This window comes from Lepeophtheirus salmonis, chromosome 1 (assembly GCF_016086655.4).
Source record: "Lepeophtheirus salmonis chromosome 1, UVic_Lsal_1.4, whole genome shotgun sequence".
Lineage (NCBI taxonomy): Eukaryota > Metazoa > Arthropoda > Copepoda > Siphonostomatoida > Caligidae > Lepeophtheirus > Lepeophtheirus salmonis.
Window position 1 is genome coordinate 29,332,226 of NC_052131.2, and position 22,871 is coordinate 29,355,096.

Genomic DNA, 22,871 nt, shown 5'->3' on the forward strand with positions numbered 1-22,871 from the left:
AACAATGCATGTTTTTTATTCTTAAATATATCAATTTTAAGATATTCACCTATATCTGGATAAACCTAATTTCCTATATTTTGACTATCAAAATATGACCACCCTACTTTAATGATTAAATTGCATGAAATATATTTATATTTACTATAGGTGAGTTTCTATATCTATCGGATGTGCACACGATAAGACGTGTTTGTTTCTAACCTCAACAATTTTCATTTGCAAGACGAAAAGGGTTTTATATTATTTGAAATGTTTTTGTTTGCATAGAGAAAATGTCACGAGGAAAAAAATGTTAACACGTTATTAACTATTGCTTTTTCTTCCAAATTAAATTTATTTATCTCAGACTCAAAGGATTCAATATTTTTCTCTATTTATCCGATTATATGTCATGGTTTTAGATGTAAAGAAGGGGGACTGATTTTGACGTTAATAAAATTAAAAAAACACATAAATAACTAGAATATTCATAAATTTTGATTCATGTTATTCTCCTTATGTTTAATTTGACTTCATATCATGAAATTATAAAAATAGTACCCAGATAGGAGGTAAAAAGAGGGCATGTCCGAAGAAAAAAAAGGGGATAGTAATCACCCCATAATTTAAATAACACTATTTTCAATTGGCATTAGGTTGGCTTTAGTCTTTTTCATATATAAAGGCATTCTATAAAATTTTATGAAGTTTTTTTGGGGGGAAATGTGTCCATTATATTTAATAAATAAACTATATACCCTCAAGACTGGGTATCGTTTTCGATTTATGATGAAATCTGTGACATCAGTGAAAACGATGAAATTGATACGATATAACCCTAACTTTCTTATATTGATGATATCTGAGTGAATAATTATATTGTATATTTCAATCCAAGAATATATCATATTTTTCAAAAGTTTCCCCTGACATAAAATATAAGAAAAAAGTCTGTAAAATCTACATTAATAGTTAATAAAGTAAGTATATGAACTTGTTTGTACTAATACAGATCTAATCAATGTTTTTAGAGCACGGCGTATTCCCTAGATTTGTAGAAATTGATCTACGTTTGTTTGTTATAAATAGTGTAACTATGAATAAATAGTTATATCCTTAATTCATTCAAATCATGTAAAACTAACAAACAATTTGTTTACTTATTCAGATAAAAAAAAAGCAAACAAAACAATATTTATATTAACCGAGATAATTCAAATAGTATATCTAATAAAAGTTTCTTAATTTTTTTTTTTTTAATCAATTAGGTATTAATAAACTTAATCGATTTTGAACGGATAAAGAATTAGAAAAAAAAATCTTTATAATAAATAAAAACTGAAAAAGTCTATACCCGCAGAAAAATAAATAAATTTGCAAATTAGTGAGATTATTTTTTTCAAATTTTAATATACAAATTTAATTCTACACAGAAAGAAGACACAATGAATATAAAGTCATCTCCAAAGACTCTTAAATTTATTTATTCTCCATTGGTAGGAACATACATATTTTTTTAATCCCGAATTTGGGCGGTTTTTATCTTCAAAATAAAGACATATAGTAACAGCAACGTAATCACGCTTTAAAACAAACAAATAAGTCTCTAAAATACAGATATTTAAAACAACATTTAAAAACTTTTAAAATGGCGGATTTAATATTTACATCGTATATCATTTCAAATAGACCACTCATAGTTGCTTTCTTAATATTAAAAACTATTAATGTGTAATTATATCTGTAATTTGAACCAAAAGCAATTTTATTTGTTTACTTTTTTGTCAGAATTACCTAGTACAAATAGAATGATACTATAAACCACAACATTCATAAATGTAAAAGCCAACTAGGTACACTTATGTATTGTCTCCAAAAACAGTATTGAAACTATCCAGGCCATACTTTCTACGAAATATACAAATAATCAAAAATGAGAAAAACTTGAAGTAACGTATGGAAAATTCAGTAGCTCTATAAAAAGATCTGTACAAAAAAGAAATAAAAAAATCTTGATAATGTTATGTACGACCTTTTTTATGAAAATAAAATTAATTTCTATTATGTATTTCGTTATTTATATAATTTGTTATATAAAAAATATAGTAGGACCAAATCAATGTAGTGACTGCAATATAAGTATCTTATATTAATATCGGTAAAGGGATTTTCTGGTGTTTCTAATCTGTTCATCTTTTCTATTTTTTGTGTTCTTTATAATTGTATCTTAGAGTCATTAATAAATTAGCACTCAGCATGTTTAGTAGTCAGTTTCTTTTTGAGGTGTCTAAGGACACTACATCAAGACCAAATTGAGTCATTTAAAAGTTATTTCTTGATTATCTATGAATATAGTCTTTTGGTTATCTTTTTTAAAGGATGAAACTTATAAAAAACATGTATTTGAAGATGAAAATGTAATAATGTTAAGCGATTTTTTTTGTAGCAAAAGTTAATCAAAATTAAGTAATGAAATCAACATAATTCTAAGAAAATAAAGAATATCGTATTAATAAAAATGAAATTTTATAAATTATTACATTTTTAAGGGGGATAGTGAATAAGTCCGTAACTTTTAAAATTTCCCTCCTCTTAACTTGAATGAAAACTACCGCATGAATTGTGGTGAAAATGAATTTCATATAATCATAAAGCATAATGTTTTCTGGGGATAACCATCACTGAAACCAAGGCAAAGCTTGATACATTTTAAAAAAAATCACAGTATCTCAAGCGACTACTTTGGAGTTCGTTTGTTGGGGATTTTCATAAAATGTAAAATAATATCTTACACAGTAAATAAATTTGAAATGTGCTTATCACGAGTAGGCTTGGAACAAAACATATGCTATAATAGAAAGAACACTGTACCAAATTTCATTCAAAACAAATGAAATATTTTATAATTTGAATGTACATTGTACAAGACATTTCTGGTGGAATAGTAACCAATATATCAATACTTAAACACTACATACAGAATGATGGGTACAACATATCATATGATTAAGAGTGTAGGGCGAAGCCTATAAAAATATTAATATTTGAAATATATACATACGAATGAAATTAATAAAGAACATATTTTGACAATCGTATAACTCGTAAATGAGGCAGGGTTTTTTTCTTTCTTCAGATTATAAAATTGGCAGGTGTTTAAAGAATGAAACCAAAATATCTGAATAGAAAAATATAGTTAAATAGTTTTGTCAAATATTTAATTATGAACAGCTCTTAGTATACGTATATTGTAGGTATTATTAGTGTCGAGACTTGGACCGACAATATTTTTTTCCCTTGTCGGTTTTAACCATTGTATTATTTTATAGATGAGTAAAGGGTCAATTTGACTAATTTCAGTTTTTGTGCTGAACAAAGTACTGGTTATTATCAATTTTTTTTTCCTTATCTAGATTCAAATATTAGTGGTCAAAATTTGGACACTGTAAATGGTCGTAGAATGGCTATGCTGTTTTTTAATACAAAATGATGTAACGAGTCATTTTGATCCTAAGACTTAATATGGAGTTCAAGTCCCGAATGTACTCGTTTGAGATGTTCATTTTTTGTTAGCCAATTATTTGTTTTATTGCTTGACAGCCAATCGAGCCCATAGATCATTTTGTATGTTGGCGAGGAGCTTATATTCCCTGTTTGTTACTTCTCATTTCATCTCTTTGTCATACGCTCATGTCTTATTTTAAAATATTTAAATTATTAATTAAATGATATAAAATTATCTATGAATTGATATTATTTTTTTAAATATGACATGACCCAGGGAGTACTTTAGTCTCGAGAGTGCTCACTGGCTGTGATTTACCTATACACGCTTGTTCCTCAATCTCAATTAAAGTTACATTAATATTTAATAATGGAAATCCGGTGTATTTTTTTAGCTGCCCAGTATTTTTGGAATTGGAAATGAATGTTCTTTTTCTTAGCAGTAATTATTATTTAATTCTTAAGTAGTGATCATTCTTTCTTAAACAGATTCAATTATATTCAAAACCTGATTGAAAATTCGTGTGTGCTCATGAAAGACGGAGATTAAACCTGCAGATTTGTTGCGGAGCTATAATTGTAAGTCATTTTTGGACTTAAAGTAGAATTGTAGATCGACATCGGAGTAATTCTAGCAAATACCCTTGTTTATATCATTTTCTCCTTCTTCCCTTGTCACAAATGATTGTAGCTGATCTAATGAAACGTCATGAACATTATTATTTCTCTCCTTCAAAACATATTTCAAATTATCAGGGTTACCCTTTTGATTTTCGGTTTCTTTTTTTAAATTTTATTCTATACTAGATTTTCATCATAATTCATATTTTTTATTTTATATATAAATACTTTCTTTTTCTAATATTAAAATATTGTTAAAAAATGAGTCCTCATCCGATACACAAATAAACAAACACTCGGGCAGACAGATGTTGCTTTAAAATATAGTATACGACGTACATGAGTAAGAGCCAAAAAAATATTTTTTGTATCTGATAAACAATTTGAAAATGTCCACATAGGACATTTGTATTCTAAGGTAGCGATATATTGATTAATTATATTCAAAAAATTTAACAACGTTTGTACATTGAGTAGTAAACATGCTTTTAAAAATTAAAAAAAAAAATGAATATAGGTCTAGTTTCATATTAGTGACTCAAATAATCAAAATGAATTTGAAATAAGTAAAACAAGGTTTAAGTCGGATAAGCATGACATCTAATTCCAAAATTATATGTTTTTAGCGAATCCATACACAAGAAAATAAAGAGATGATAAGTTATACGAAAGACTGATCAATTGCTTTCAGCTGCCAACTTTGTTATAATTCAGATATAGTATTTTGTCGAAACAGCCATCAATTTAATAGGTTAATTTTTTTCCCTCTGGATTTTAAAATAATATCTACTAGTAGACCAAACACAATAGCTACATTAAACATCTCGAGATAAGAATATTTATTTTCGGTTTGACGAATTAAAAATCCTTGTCTCCTCTATATATTTGTTCTCTATGAGCGAATTTAAATATATATTTAGTATTTACATAGTAATATGCATATATTATGTGAAAGTATTTTGCTTACAAATAAAAAGAACCACAAAGAACATGTTAGTGTATATTATTTGTCTACTAAAGTTATTACTACATATGTATAAAAACGAAATTTATGACAAAAACACGAGATCAGATATTCGAAGGAGGGGGGAAAGAATAAGAGTGATTTACCCACCATGTATTATGTATGGTTTCCATATCACTTAGTAATCAGAAGGAATGAAAAACATGAATTGTATAGGTACAAGTACCCGCATATTGTATGTACCTACAATAGATTAACAAGTGATTTCACAGATAAGATTTGTACAAGGGCTTCTCATTTCCCCGGTGAAGCACATTTTTTAAATTAAGGGATCCTGAGAGATATAGGGATCCTGTTAGTAAATAATAAGGGAGAAATTCTATTATGTATGTAAATTGCAAATATCACATGGAATATAAATAAGAAACTTTTTAACCTAAATATTCTCAAATTATAAATCTAAATTCATAAAAGTATTAACTAATTTTTTATAGCTACATATGTATATAGTTATTTATCTTTAGAGTGAAAATTGATAAAAAAGTTATTTGATATATATACTAATCCCAGATTCAAAGTTAGATTGTGCAAGTACATTTACATTTAAAAAAAAGTTGCAATATGAACAACTTAAATACTTATACTTAAACATCAAATCAGTTTTAACTCTTAAATGGATGGAAATTACAGATTGAAAAAGAGTTTGGCATGATGAACAAAGTCTTATATGCCCTAAATGACTAGAGGAAAAGAGTGAACACTCAGTAGAAGAAAAGTATATTTTTCCCTTCTCTTTAAGGATTTGCTTAAAATTGTCAGCTGCCATAAGGTATGTTTTAAAGGTCTTGAAGGGAATTTATGTACAACTTTGTAAACAATATTGTAATTATTTTGCCATCATTTTTTGGGGAAGAATGATATTTATCAAACCATATTGTTTCCGTAAAAAACATTCAAAAATTCGTAGTTACGGGAATTGAAAATTGTTACTTAGCTTTTAGAAAGTGTCATAAATCCCAGCCACTTTTCAAAAATGAATGTTGCTTATGCAATGACTTTTTTCTCCATGCAACAAGTGTGGGCCTGAGATATTCAACAATTCAGGAGTCTGATGGTCAATCTTATTAGTGGCAAAATTTATTGATCTGATTCGTTCCTGGTTTGACTCATGACCTTTGGATCACCGATGATGGCTTTAATCCATCAAAATATTGCAAATATAATGAAGCTATTCAGACTTTAAAAAAGGTACTACAGTCCCCAAAAAATAAGTCTAGAGCGATTTTTTAAGATAAATTGTTTATTAAATGACATCATATTTTTTTAAAAAGTACAATGACGTTATAACAAGGTTAAAGAAGGTTATACGCTCGGATAAATTTTGATCCCGGCGTCTCTTATATGTATTGAGTATTTTTTCTAGAATTTATCGTGTACTTTTGAGATTTAAAAAAAAAAAAATGAATCCAGAAAAAAAACGGTATCTCAAATATAGGAGACCGAAAAAAATTGGTCCATAAATTGAGACCAGAAAAAAATCGGTGTATTAAGTGAGACCGAAAAAAATCAGTCCACTGTCTGAGATCGCGGTCGGGAAAGAAAAATCGGTCCAAATTGGTTTAGAAAAAGTCACTTAAGAACTAACCGAAAAAAACAAAAAAAACTTTTATTCTCGCCTCTTGTAACCATGGTAGTATTATTATGAATAAAAAAAAGTAATGTATTATAAATTTCAAATAACATACCAACAAATATGCATCTAAAAAATGGTCTAGAGGAGAAGTCCATTTTTTATTTACTTCAAAAAAATCACAAATCGAAATTCTCGAAGAAAATTGCTAAAATTTCACTATTTCACTAATTTTGCAAAAAAATTGTTAATATAATTGTAAAAGAAACACAAACCAACTAATATTTTTTTCGTACTTAGAAAAACAAAAAAATTATGAAGAATAATGTTGTCGAAAAAATAACCCTCGTTAACTGGTTCATTTTTGCAAGTATTGCAAAAATGATGTAATAAAATGTTCAGGAAATTGAAAATACTTGAACATGTATATAATGACGGCATTTTTGTGTGCAAAAAGCATCGTCTTGTGACATTTTTTCTTAAAAAATTAAAATTGACGTTTGATAAAAAATGGGGGGGCAGAAAAAATGAAAAAAATTGAAAAATTATTCAGAAAATGACAGATATTTCAGTTAAATATCAATTTTTATATGCAAACGAATCTGCAGACAAATTTCTACAAGCTATATTCCATTTACTAATCCCATATTCCATTGGAAGTTCATTTTTTTGCACCTGAAATAAACGAAATTGCAATTTTCACCGATTTCTTTTTTTGCCAATTTTTTTTTGATTTTGAATTAATTTAGAAAACGTAGTTATTTGTATAGTTGTTTTTTGAAACGCCAATATCTTTTTGATAAATAACTCAAAAGTATATTTAGTCTCCTTGAGCTGCTAAAAACGGTTTTTGTGTCTTTGGTATAGCATAATTATATGCCCCCCCAAAAAATCGACACACCCGTCTTAGCCTGTCCAAGCTCAAAAGAGGGACCCATCCAAAATGACAGCCTCCTAGGTTCAACGGTGTGGGAATGTATAAAGGACATCTACAAAGACACACACTATCTCTCTTTTATATATATACAGATTAGAATAAAAAAATACGCATAAGATATAAACACACAAGATTGCAAGATAATTTACTCCCGAGGCACAGGGAGAGGAGCACAAGTGAAGGGTCGAAACGAGCACAGCAAAATCTATTATTGTGATCATCAGTTAAAGAAGTATTTTGATATATTATATCATATTCGCAAATATATTTAGACTTTCATGGACGAGGTCAACATCTTGATCTATAACTCTAGTACAATCATTTATGTAAGTAGAGATTTCAATTCATGGCATTTTGATGAAAAAATGTACTGCATATGAATGCCAATTATTCTTTGCAACGGAACGTAGCAGTAGCATTCCATAATTATTTCCCAATGCTTTGAAACCTACGTGTTATAATTAAGGCTTGAATAATTGTGATTGTCTAGCTTATTTACGTTTTTTTTTATAATTTCTCAAATCTGGAATACAACGTTAAAAATTCAACTCACAAATATATAACTAAGAAGAAGTTGTTTTCTTTCTATTATTATCCAAGGCAAAACGTTACAAGGCGAGTACGTACAAGGAAAAAAATTCAAGGTGAATCCTCCAGACATGGCAATAATGATTTTGTTTTACGAGAATGACGTTGTCTTTCTTATGAAACAAAAATAGCTAAAAAAAGAATGATCCAGTTTTCTCCTTTCCTTCCATTATTTTAATAGTTCAGTCTTTGTGTTTTCCTCATATTATGTATGTTCCTTTTCGTTTATACTTTCAGACATATACTTACTATAACCCTTTTCAATGAGTTTCTAACTTAGGATCAAAGCTAGCAATTTTTGTTTAGTCTTGTGTCTGACGAAGTTAAGTCGACACAAACCATAAAAGAAGGATCCAGTACGACCGAGATAATAAACAAGAGACTTGGAGGAATAATTTATCATATCACTCTCAGTATATTCTTATTAAGAATATAAATGTCATACTACCCTAATATAGACACACACATCAGGGTATTACACATAAACATGATACCAGTGCAGTAAGCACTGGGAGGCTTTGGGTATACAAACTTCCAATAATGTTTCATTTGTAGTATTTATCAACTCTATTAATGGCGAGTCATCCATAGTTACATTATTAAGGGCCCTCAATAACAAATCCAGGATTATGACACTGTCATCACTTGGTAATTTGTATTACAAAAATAGAATTAATATCAACCATTCAATAAATATTCAATTATTCCCTTAGCCTCATCATCACAAATTTATTATAAATTCTTCATTTAATATTATTGATTTCCTTTTAGGAATGCAACGGATTCAAACTACTTATAAAAATTTCAACAAGTAAAAAATCGCAAATTGTATGCAAAAACAATGTTACATTGTACCTAAGTAATTATATAATATAGAAACATAATCATTACATTTGTATACAAATTCAAAACTAAACAAAATCACGTAACATTTTACCTCAAAACATTGTTATATGCATACAAAAAAATATCTTTGACAATGTTGAGAATATAATGGAATGGACATTGTTTATGGTCGTCAAACATCAAAGCTATTATTCTCTATTGATTTGAATAAGAGTAAATAAAAATAATAAGTAAAAATGGGAACTAATTTTTGTATAAAAAAGCCAAATACATTATTTTATATGTACCTACATATACCTATATCCTAAAATTATAAAGATAACGTCCTACAGAGTTTTGTTAACGTTAAAAAGTGTCATGATACACTATGATACATACTAATTTCTAGCCAGCTTTAATATTGTCAGACGGGACTAGATGAAATGCAATTATTAACGAAGATTTTTTGTGGTGAAAACAAAACAAAAGTAAACTATTAATGCAATGAACAGAAAAAAATGAAGGTTGAGATCTTATGAATGAATTGGCCCTCAGGTCCTATAAAATCAACCAATTTTTGACATAAAACGTCCTTTTTCAAATTTTAAATGACTAAGAGGTCTGACAAATAGCCTTTGAAATCTGAAACTTTTCAAAATTTATAATTAGTGCTTCTACCAAAAAAACGGAACAGTCTAATAAACAATTATCACAAATTAATTTAATACATCCATGAAATATTAAATACGTTGGTATACTATTACTTTAGTATCGGTATACCCCGATACCACTACAATAGTACAATAGCTTCGGTATATCAACAATACCAGTATAAGGCCCTTAAGATCTGTTCCAAGGCAATCCAAAATATAATTTACATTAATTAAGGATAATTAAATTGTGTTTCAACTCAATTTTTGCCAATTGAAAATTCAATAAAAATAACACAAGTATATAATCTATTTTGACAGAAATAAAAATAAATATTTATTCTTCCCAAAAGGTAAGAAGACACATTTTTTTGAATAAGCAATGCTACAACATTTTTGCATTACTCTGTCAATATTTCTTAGTCTACAGAAATACGGAATAAAAGCAAAATAAACGAGATTTTTCCAGATGAATAAACAAAAATGTCTTTTTGATTGTTATTTCATTAACGAACTGTTTGATTATTTAGTATAATCAAAGTACGTTTAGTTCCTTTAAAAACATTTACTCACGTATATTTTATGTATACCATTCATTTTTTTCCCCGCATATATTCTGCATAGCAAAGAAAAAATTAGAATCATGCACAATATGATCCATCTTTTAAAAAAATCCCACATTATTTAGTAATAAGAACACATAAGACGAATCCATAAACAAAATTATATTAAGGACTCGTACTCACGTTTATAATTTACAAAAATGGGTTTAAAAAAAAGATTCTTATCTGGTTTAACTCATCATTATTTAAGACTCAAGTGCAAATGTGTAAGTGTTGAAGGAATTTGAAATATTTAATTAAAATCTCCTTTTATTAGTGGAAATATATTTAAGGCAAACAAAACCATATTTTCATAAGGTTACTACTACATACACTATTGCCACCACTATTAAATAGGACTCATACAGAAAAAAAACGAAAGGGATAAAAATAATGAAACGACATATTTGACTATCTAATAGGTATATATAACTAGATACTTAGAACAAAAATGTCCAGAATTTTCTATGAAAATGTGATGTAGTTCGCTTTACTTAGAGATTCATATATTTTGTATTGTTAGAGTCCTTTACGTAAAACATATTTCAATAAAAAACGAATTAACAGAGACACACACACACAAAAGAATGATTAATTCAAAAATAGGTGTACACATAGCGAGATGTTTTTTTCACCGACAAACAATAATAATAGTAGGGAATAAATACATTAAAAGATTTGCATATTGGATAAAATTAAACATTTACAAATCTATGTTAATGCATCACTTACAAATGCTCAGGCATGAAAAAGATGATTTAGTTGCTAGAAATCCACTATGTTTTTAAGCCTACCAATCTTGTAAATTGGAATATATATATACATATAAGTGAGTAAATATCGAACTGGTTATGCTTTTATAAACACTCGGTATTTTTAATAAATATATTTTTTAAATAACGTGAGGTTAAGAATGTTATTAAAAAATTGTCAAGTTTCCATTATTATATTACAAGAGATATAAAAATGAATATCACCTAAAAAAATTTATTTGAGACATTGACTTAAAATGTAGGTACCCTTTTTAATGAAGAAGATAAAAAGTGTAAGAAGAAAATTACAATTTTAATTATCCAAAATATACTTCTATGTGAATTAATAAGCGTAAGATCTTATAAAAGATTGAAGATGTCACTTTTACGTTGAAATATAACTGGAAAATGTATGTAAACGAATTTCATAATAATTTTAAGCTCTCTTTTCCATCATGATTGTAGAAAATGCCGATCTTCAAAAATGTAACGATTACCTAAATTAGTGAGAGTAATATGCTTGAATTAAAAGCTATTTTTATAATTTGTAAATTAATATCCAGTCCATACGTTACCATAAAATAAATGAAATGAATTTTGTCACATTTTTAAACAGGAAATATGTACTACTAGAAAGTAATATTACATAGAAAAAACTATGCATAAAGAAGATACAATTGTGGCATAATCACAACTCAAAAAATACTTACATAAAGGGTGATTCAAAACGAGCGGTTTTTGAGCGAGCTGTACGTGGCCTACCAGACGACGGGACATCCCAGCAAGTTGCTGCCCCTTCAAATTTTTCGATTATTCGGCGAATTGTGGATTCTGAAGGTCGATTATGTGGACCATAAGTTGGCGTAATTTGCGAAAAACTTCTTTCACAGAACGCTGATTTTCATAGTAAATACAATTGAACAATTTGTACACGTTGTTGTGGCGTATATCTTTCCATGAAGAATTGTAAAACAATACGGAGTTAAAATGACGTATGAATTTGACAGAACTCGCCCACGCCCTTCAAAAAATCCCTACTGGAAAAACCCGCTCGTTTTGAATCACCCTTTACAACAAAATAGTTCGGTGCCCCCTTTTTTTCCCTTCTTCTTTAATTCGTCCCATGTCGAATCTAAAACAATATTTAATTTGTAACTCCTGCATTTTTCATGCAAGAGTAATTTCCACACTCATTTATGAACATAAACCTCAATAGGAAATTAATATATTATATATTTGTTGTCACAAAGTAGATCATTGATCCATTTAAACACGAATGAACTTTCTAAATGCATAGAAAAAAATTAAAAAGAATAATATTAGTCTAAAAATACTCGTATATCCAGGAGACATGTAAGTAGTAATCAAAAATAATAGTAATAAGTAGGGAATTGTTCTATTAATAAAACATCGCTGTTTGATACTGATAACAAGTAATTACATTAACTATGTAACAAATCCGACATGTGGTATTGAAACACTGTTATCTTTCACAGAATTAGTTTCAATTATTAATATTATATAAATATATGTAGTTACTATTTTGTTAAATCAACCATGACGATATGAATCTTTCATAAACTGCAAAGTACATAATAAGAACTATGTATATTCAGAATATTCCTAAGTGTACTAATGACTCTATCACCATTTTAGTATTTGTATAAATATGTAAAATGTTTTAACAGACAATGTCAAGAATAACCCTTTTGTTAATCCTCTAAGATTAGCACATTAAAACTAACAATTACAATTCCTTTCGAAAATGGAGAATTTCCTTAAGTAAATACTCGTACATATATATACCCATCTCAAGAACTCATTAACATGCACCTATTAGTATATATTTAGATTCATTTCTTTTGTAATAATGAATTTTCATCTTCTTTTTAGTAAAAGAAAGATTCCTCAATTATCAGTAAGAGAGATGCCTATACAATAATAATTATAATAAAATACTCCTTAGAGGAAATCCTTCTTTTTTTTAAATATATTTTTGGTATTTAATATTTATATGTTGGTACATAATATTAATATGTATATATTCTTACATTGAATATGTATGTTCATACTATTTGAGGTTCTTTGAGATTGAAGTGTATGTATTTATACTAGACCGTCCTGTTTCGGCTTAATATTTCCGCCTGCAATAAGAGCTTTTATGCTAGAAACAATAAAAAAGCTCACTTTGTCTAAGTTTGAGGCTTGTCATGCCATTTTTGGTGTGGTAATTGTCATTTTAATCTGAAAAAAAGATTTTTTGGATTGAAATTGTGCAATTCAAGGCCTCTTTATAATCTTAAATAGGATGTTATAAGTCAAAAATGATAGGAATTTGTATGTATATTTTGTAATAATTGGTGTATTAGTAAAAAAAAAGACAATAGTGATGAAATAGTTAATAAAGAAGGAATAGTCGATGAGTTCTAATACTATCTAGAGCTCCAATGATGCGACTTGTTGTGGTGAAAAATATCATTTTTAACAAGAAAATCCTATTGGTAAAATCATATGAATATTTCATGCAGCAAAATCTCCTCGAGGAGAAATAACCGGAAGCGAAAATGTTCAAGGCAAAGTCACCACCTAGACCCCTAAAAAATATAGAGAGAGTACCTTTTTGGTAGGGCAGAAATATTAACCCAAAAATGGGACAGTCTAATGTATGCAGTTGCACTAAAAGTAACATAATTAATTGAGTACCTACCTAATCATGAAAAATATATATAACTATTATATATGGTATTAATATAAAAAATGAACTGCATTTAAAAAAACATCTGCTAAAAAAATGACCACAGTATGATTAATGATCGTAGACAAAAAGAACACCCTACATAAGTAATGGATTAGATCCTACCTTTGGAGTTACGTTTTAACTGCCTTCCAACAAGAGAACATTTCTTTCGATTTCCTTCATCAGAGGAACGTGGATGACTTGAGCTCCTCAGTCTTCCACGTCGATTTTTATTACTACAATTCACTACTGATTCAAGACCACTAACACTAGTATTTAACTTTTTACACCGATCACTACGACAATCATTAAACATCACAGATCTTCTGGACTGATTCAAAAGTAGTAATTCACTGCACTGACGTTGATGGCTTTTTTTCGACTTGAGATCCAGTGAAGGTGAACTCATATTTTGAATCCTTTTTAATATCCTACCCATTTCTTTTTCGTATTTACGACTTGAATTATTGTACTCCAGCTCCTCCAGTGAAGATGAGGACGAAGATAATGGGGATATCTTGAAATTCTTTCATGAAAGAATAATACATATATGTTTATATACATAGAATTAGATTTATGAAAAGATTTCATTTGACGAAAAATAAAAATATATAATATGAACACACACAGTTTTAACTCGTCAAAATTGAGAGAAATCTTTACATATTTAGATAGATTGATATATTCCGACAGACCTTCATGTTATGAGAAGCTTTCTTGAGTTGTTGCCTTTTGTGATTAGATGAATTGGATTCTTCATACATTTGATCAGGAAGTAATAGAGACATCTTGCACTCCACATAAAAATATGTAGTATACTATTATAATGCTAGATACCAATATAGTGTTTTGAATTAAGGAAAATAATAAATAAGTAGCACAGTTGGTTTCTATGTCACTTTTAATGTCAACCTCTTGAAATATACTACTTTATTTTATTTTTTCAAAAAGCGTCTATGATTTTTCTTCCACCAGACCGGCCGGCGATAAGAAGAAAATGTCACCCTAGGAATTTTAAGAGTGGTTTTGCGTACATCCAACATTTTTTTTTTCTCCATCTGATTACATAAGTAAGAATAATACAAATAACTTTTGAAAAAGTAAATTCGTCAGTTGTATTGTAATTATATCTGCGTATATCATTATTTCGTGGTTTACAGGAATTTATTTATGGTTACAAGCCCTGTGAACTCTTTATATTATTTTCATATCATGCAATATTTTGCTTTAAAAAACAAGGTTCTAATTTGAATAACATGATCTAAATTATATGATTAATAAAATTAGAAATCAAAATAAACAAATATTTTACATTTCATGTCCAAAATAGTACCTACATTATCTGAAACTTTGAATTATAATTTATACTTCCTTTTGTACTAAACTTGAAATAAAGGCACACAAAATTGAAAATTTTTGTTTGATACTAGAGTCTTGTGTTGTCACAATACAAATATTTTCGGTATTGGTTCCAATACCAAAATTAGTATCTATACTTTTTTAACTAAAATATACAACAAAAATGTCGTAAAAAACATGTTCTTGCAAGAGAGTCCCTAGGTGTTTTAGTCAGGGAAAGGCTCAGAAATTTGATGACTTTTCTTTAAATATAAAAGACAATACGAATTTTTGGCTCGCTCCATAATTTGAGGGGTAAACATCATATTCATATCTGCCAACGAAGTTAACCAGAGGTTAGGTTTATATCTGTCTTTGTTAATTTGTCTGTTGGTCATCAGGATTATGGCAATATTTACATATCGATTTTGATCTAACTTGCTATGAAGATTATATATAGTCACAGTAAGAAACCATTAACTTTTGAGAAGTTTGCAAGTGAATTGGGGCATTTTTTAAAGTGCTATAACTTTTTTTACAAGAAATGTGATGTTGTATGTCTAGTTTAAGCAGAAAAAGTTTTGTTCAAATAGGTAAACAAATAAACATGCGAGCAAAGGAAAACGTCGACCATTATCTACCTTTTTCGCACGGAACACAAGCTTCCCGCGATTCCCAAGACACTGTCGTATCCCAGGTGGATGGTCTACAAGATTTACGACAAGTGGAAGCTAACCGGCCAGTTCGAACGGAAGTCCCACATTGCAAGAAGCTACAAGAATAGGAATCCCACGTTTCTGGCAGGCCTTAAACGATCGATTGAGGCTATTCCGGTGACACCAATGGCCACACTCTCAAAAACCCGAGGAGTCAGCACGCGAACAGTCCCAAGGGCGATAAAGACTGACCTGGAGTTGACCTCCTGCAAGCACTCGAAGCGGCACATCTTTACATCAAACATGAAAGAAGTCCAGATGACCAGGAGCCGCAAATTATTGAACCTCCTCAAAGATAAGCATCGTCCTGTAACTTTCTTCATGGACGAGATGAAATGGACCTTAAATATGGTATACAGCAGGCAAAACGACCGTTTCTTAGCTGACAAGAAAGAGAAGGTCCCCATGGTCTACACAACCAAGTCTCCGGTCTCGTTCATGACGTTGGGGGTCATCGTGTCTAACGGGACGGTGATGCCGTGGATCTTTTTCAACCATAAAAGAGAGGGTCAGCGCTGACAAGTACTGCGAGGTGCTGAAGAACAAAGTCATCACACGAATAAAAGCCAATGATGGGGGCAACGGGTTCACAGGACGCAGCCCCCGCTCAGAAGGCCAAGAATACCCTCGTCTTGCTCAAGGAGAAAAACATCGACTTCTGATGCCAGCAGACTTGGCCTTCTAACTCTCCCGATTTGAACCCTATGGACTACTTCTTTTAGGGGTAGTTGAGAGGCAGTTTGTTCGAGCCCCACAATAGTTTGGCCGACCTCAAGAAATAAATCGTTAAGTTTGGGCCAAGGTAAATCCCGCACACATTGTTCTGGCCTGCTACTCCTTATTGCCCTACCTCGAAAAGGATATCGCCCCGTCGGTGGTCACCTCGAATAATAATCCTTTTCTCCATCGAGAGATGAACAACTTTTGTATATATATATATATTTTTTTTTTTTTTTTTTTTTTGTAAAATTCAAATTTAAGGACTTATAACCCATTAAAAAATGTCCCAATATACCTGCACACCCCTTTAAATAATCGACAAGAACTTTGAACCGTGTTAATGCACAGAGCTCAAATTGGTGTCATTGAGTAGGTTAAATAAAGATGCTTTATATAGTAATGTGGAGATTAAAGGCCAAAGTAAAAACTAGATGTTAGATACACCCAATTCCGAGCAAATTATCATATTATTCGGGTAAGTAGTAGCACAGTATATTTGGCAACATTATATTTATATATATTATATCACGGTATGAATTTATATCCTTTCTTAAAAAGGGGTCATTATTTTCAACAAAAAATGTTTAAAAAATACTCTATTCTACACTTATAGCCAGTTCTAATACCAATTTAGTATAGTACTTTTGAAACGCATCAGTATCTCGGGGTACCGCATTACAAAACAACATTAGTAAAGTCTTTTCAAGGGACTTCTTATTATAGTGCCACCCTTCACATACAGAAAAAAACTGATAAATACGCACTTTCAACACCTACTAAAATAGAAAAATAATAATCTATCATTCAGTCAATGAAATATTACAATATGTGCAGAATAATAACACCAAAAACTAAACAAACAAAACACACATACATTTAGAATGGAACGTCACAGCATATACCGGGTGTAGAAAAAGTAATTAAACCTTCTAAAAATACAGTTTTGAATACGTGTTGATGATTAAATCTTTAAGTTCCGATTTTTTTTTTTTTTGAATAGGTTAGATTCTAAGCCTTTGATTGATGTACATGTTGCAAAAAAAAATTATTTATATGTAGCGAAGAAGAGCCAACATAGACAATTTAATCCGCGCCGGGAGGACCACTTCGGACATCTTGAAGCCCTTAAACATCAGCAACGCCAAAGTCTGTGTGGTCAGAAATCGTTTGGCTGATGGGGATAACCTTAAGGACAAACTCAAGAGTAGAAAACCTACCAAAGTGAAGCATGAAGACATCATGGAGGCCTTTAAGGTCAACCCAACGATGAAGACGTCAGAGTACGCCAAGAAGAAGAAGGTGCATCGGTCTATTGTAAGCAAGGCTATCCAAAAGGTTGTAGGAAGGTCGCTTAGAAGAATTAAGAGGCCACTCCTGTCCCAAGGTCAAAAAGAACTCCGTCTTCAGCGATGTCAACAACTTTTGAATGATCTGAAGTTTTAAAATTATATTAGGATTTCGATACTTTGTCATTGAAATAAAATATAAATAAAAAATGCCGTTACGTGAAATTCACTTGCTTTATATTATAAAACAAGGCTACCTCTAACCCCTGTTATGAAGAACAATTTTCTAACTCCAATTTTTATGGGGATTACCAATTTTCTTTGTCTTATTGACGTTGTAATAATCGGTTCAAATATATCAGTAACCCGTTACCATTATAGTATGTTAAATTATAAATACATGAGACATGATTGACTCCAAATAAACTAATGAATCTCGCATCGGCTAACTACTAAATAAAACATTAACTCAACTAAATAAATATAAATTGCTCTCAACTAGATATAAGACAATACTCATTCACTCAAAGTCACACACAGACAAGGCAACACTGGGTAGGAAAATGGTAATAAATTTTATATTAGATTTTGTCCCCATAAAACAATTTGTTTCTAAATAAAATACGGAAGATTCCTACAACATCCACATAATATCAAAAAATAAATAAGTTCAAAATAATAAAAATACATGTGAATTTTCAAGTATACATACGTAATATACAGAGGATTCACATAGTTTATTAGTTATTGTAGGAATTTGAATTTCTTGGACGGCTTCAAACGTCATTAAGAAAAGTATTCTAATTATAAAAAGTAAGGATACCAATAATTAAAGTAAATATATAATATTCAGTGCTACCAGATTTCGCTATTTTTTGCAAATTAGTGCTATTTTTAGAAGTCATCGGCGTAAAATGCAGTATTTTGAAGTAGCATAATTTATTAACTCTATTTAAGGGTTGATCAACTTCAATGGGAGTATTATCTAAGAAAAAATGAGACAATTAAAATAGATTTACGATGAAAATAATACTGCAAATTTCTTAATAAAAAATCACCAGCAATATATCGTAGGGTGGGTGTCTTAAGTGACTTAACCAATGATTTTATCAATCCCATATATGTTTATTTTAAGTTTTTTATGTCTATTAAACCAGTTTCGACGGGTTTTTTTCCTTCCTGCATAAGTCAATATACTTAATATCAGTCCATGAATAATGTCCCCTAAACACAAAATGTCAAAATACTAATGAGTTCTGGAGCAAAGTCACTTAACACATTTATACTCCGTAAATTTTATGCTGGTCTATAGTATTTACATACAGTTAGGTCGTTTTGCACCATCATTTCTATTTTCTGGGTTGCCCGATGCAGTTGGTCCAAGCTGGTCTGAACACTTAACTTAATTTTGCACTGAATTTTTTTGAGACCCAGGCAGTTATGTTACTTTGCACTACTAGAATCAGCCTAAAAACTTAACAGTCATAAACATGTTCCTTTAAAAATATATTTGGTTTCCCTTAGTTGAATAAAACTATAAAATATGGTTTTGTTATTTACGTCTCGTTTGTACTAACCTCGCGATAAGTCAGCTTACTTAGAAAAATTAGTAGTTAAATTATGAAAAAGCTTTGGCTTCCTATTTCTAAGTCTAAGGTTGAAATAACTTTAAGTCCAATAAGAGAAACAAAAACATAGAAATGAAGCCTAATAAAAATGAATTTAATGAAAGTATTTTAAATCGTAAGTTCGGATTGCTACGGATTGTAAAATCCCTTCAATAATTAGTTTAACCTCCGTGCAAGTTTTTGAGTTATAGTCCAAAAATAGATAAATGTATCAACTTTTGTAAATTAAATTTGTCAAGAGAATATATTAAGAAAGTTTTACTATTTAAATGAATTTATATGCAGTATTTGAAAATTTAAATATTAAGAAATTAACTTTTAAGCCACTTTAGTGTTTTTTTCACACAAAATTGCAGCGTATTGAAGGGGTAAAAATCTTATCACAATGGTAATATTGTAATTAATTTGTACCTATAATGAATTGTCAAAAATAAATCGATAGAAATGACTTAATATCAGGAAAATCGACAAGTAACTTAAAAAGTACAACACTAATTATCAAGAAGTAACATAATTAGTCGGCCTTATCCAGTCAAATATCTACATTTTCCTGACATTTAATGTAAAAATTGTAATGAGAACTCAAGAAAAATAATCCTTGGAGTCTACATATATTTTAGGAGTTCATTTTGCTTTAAACATTTTATACTTTAATTGAAATCAGGGATGTCAAACGTAATGGTTTAAATCCACGTTTCTAAAAAGAATTCATTCAAAATTTTATCAGCTTTATGTCATTAAATAACTTCCGAAGAGTAAAAATGTGACAAATTTGTAGTCACATCATATTGATATATCCTTATAATGAAATGGCATTACAATAATGAGGTCAGCGTAATATCTAAACGTGGATTTAGAAAGTAAATCCCAGGATTTATAAATATAAAAAATAGCTCGATTTCAGGAATTACAATTTTGATATTCTTACTTACAAGTAACTTGGGGTACGTGAAAGAACAATGTTTTATCGTGACAATATAAGAAATTATAGTGATTTTGCTACGTCAAACATTTATGGATAGTTCATTTTTTTAAAGAAACAATAGAGACAAAATTCAGAAAAATTGACATAAATGAATGTAGAGACAACAAAATACCAGTCAATTTAATCGTTTCTGAAGTCGGATGAATTATGAAACATAGAACTCGGAAATTCCTTACCTGCCTAAAAGAAGAATAAATTCAAATGCGTAATTGAATACAATTTAATATGTACATCAAATAGTCTCCAACATTTCAAAACCAGAGTAATTAATTATCTCCATATAGTTGATCCATGATAATTAACATCAATTATCCTAGATTGGTGAATTACATTAAGTATTAACTATGTCTATAATATTATATTTCAGTAATACCTTGACATAAGAGTTTAATTCGATCCTAGACGGAGCAAGTTAATCGAAGCAATTTATACCATAAGAAATATCTATACAAAACACGCTTGAAGCGGCTTACGGGTCCCCTTGCCAACTCTCACCCGTCCTGTATTTTAGAACAAAAGTCGTATGTAACTATGAAATTTCTTTCATAATCCAGATCGTATCTTAATATATTACTCGTACTTATAATATTAATATAATCAATTCTGAATTAATAATATGACGTAACTCCTTGAATTCATCTGAAAAAAATGTGATTAATTAAAACAAATCACCAATAACAAAAAATATTCGTAACACTTACTCTTCTTTGTAGAGTATTCCCAAAATCCAGGGTCCATGGAATCCGAATACGGAATTGACATTCAGAACTAGTAATAAATGGGCGCGTACTGCTTAAGTAATTGTAATATCTCCACATTCTGAAGATAGATGTCGCTGTCAATTTTTGAACCGCTGTGCTATGCTACGAGTATATTAACAAGTTTTTAATAATACTATCTTTTCAAATGGAAGTATGATTCAATGGATGTATGATAAATTCATAAATGATGAAATGTCATAGAGAGCGGGAGCGACTTTTTTTATTATCCAATGCATTGTTATTTAATTCTTGAAAAGCGAATATCTATGAATAAAGTAGTGCTGGAAATCAGTGGCGGCTGGTGATCATCATTCATGGGGTGCTGTTAAATAACAAAAGAGTGGGTGGTTGGCTAGCAAAGTGAGCCTAACAGTTAGGAGTTGAGGTGCGTTATAAGCTTCCTCAAGAAAATTTTGCAAATGAGTACTTTTAGGGTTTTTTTTGGCCTATGGAGGGAGTGAAATCCTGAAATTTATAGTGGTTTTAATAGGATAATTTTATGCTATATTAATATAATATACAGTAGATTTATTAGTTTTTTAATTTGTTATTATTTAAATACATTTTTCCTCAAATAGATGATATTCGGTATTTGTTATTTTGATAAGTTTGTTATAATAATTTGAACAGTAACCTTTTAGTTCGTTTTTAAGTTTTTAATATATAAATATAAAAACAAATGATCTAATCTGATGACATGTGATCTTATATAATATGATATTCCAATAAAACAACACAACTTTCTTAAACATCAAGAGAATTGAATGAAATTTTCAGCAATTACAGAATATAGTATTGTGCAAAAGATGATACTTTTAAATTTCTATAATTGAATTGTATAATTTGAAATTCGAATATATGAATATCTTCCCACGCCCTCCGACAATAAATGATACTTATTGAAAAAAAAGAGGTTAAAAATTAAGACAATGTACTTTCATATTGTGCACTAATAAAGATTGACAGTGCTAATGACTGTTTAAAATGTATGTACTTCGCATTAATATATTGGTTAGAAAGTTTATACGATACTAAATAAATAAGTATGTTTTAACGACCAATGTACCTTTTATTAAATCCATTTTATTTTATTTGTGATTTTGAAGGCTATTTGTAAATGACTTATTTTTAAGCAAATCGTACGATTAAACTATGCAATGGATTGAAAAAAAAAAAACTGGGTGAAAGAGTGACAATTTATCTAGATGAAATATAAATGACGTCAAATTGATTTCCCCCATTTAAGTAATGAAAATGTAGCATTTCTTTTCTATAGAGATACCATAACACTTCTAGACTTCCGCGCAGACCTCTTGCAAGTTTTTTTCTCTCCGTAAATCGGCATTTTTTAACATACCTACACTATGCAAGTAACATTGCTCCCGTTGTCCTATCCAATTAATACTGAAACAAGTTATAGTATTTCTTGTCCAATCCTAACGGCTTGGCTATCAGTGATATTGCCTATTAGTACAAAGTTGATAATCCTGTAGAGAAAAACGCGTGCAAGGAGAAGGGGGAAGAAATACTTATGGTATCATTGTTTAAAATACTGATGTCAGCTGCCTGCTTTATTAGGATTTTTGAGGGTATAACGAAGGTATTTATTAGCAAAATGTTTAATGAAGATATACTACGTATAATT

General features: G+C 29.5%; 1 protein-coding gene across 3 annotated transcripts in view; it reads right to left on the minus strand.

Moving 5' to 3' along the window:
• dachs (unconventional myosin-IXb-like dachs) overlaps positions 1–21,361 on the minus strand; it is a 185,278-nt gene extending 163,917 nt beyond the window's left edge. Inside the window, exons 1-5 of one of the 3 annotated variants that reach the window (XM_071890594.1) lie at positions 21,167–21,361; positions 20,839–21,104; positions 20,642–20,778; positions 14,488–14,586; positions 13,916–14,318 (exon numbers count right to left, since the gene is read on the minus strand). In XM_071890594.1, the coding sequence (XP_071746695.1) occupies positions 13,916–14,318; positions 14,488–14,580 (496 nt within the window). In that variant the 5' untranslated portion in view covers positions 14,581–14,586; positions 20,642–20,778; positions 20,839–21,104; positions 21,167–21,361. The remainder of the gene's footprint in view (positions 1–13,915; positions 14,319–14,487; positions 14,587–20,641; positions 20,779–20,838; positions 21,105–21,166) is intronic. The other 2 variants (XM_071890603.1, XM_071890602.1) reach the window with 2 other exon arrangements.
• Positions 21,362–22,871: the final 1,510 nt, after the last annotated feature.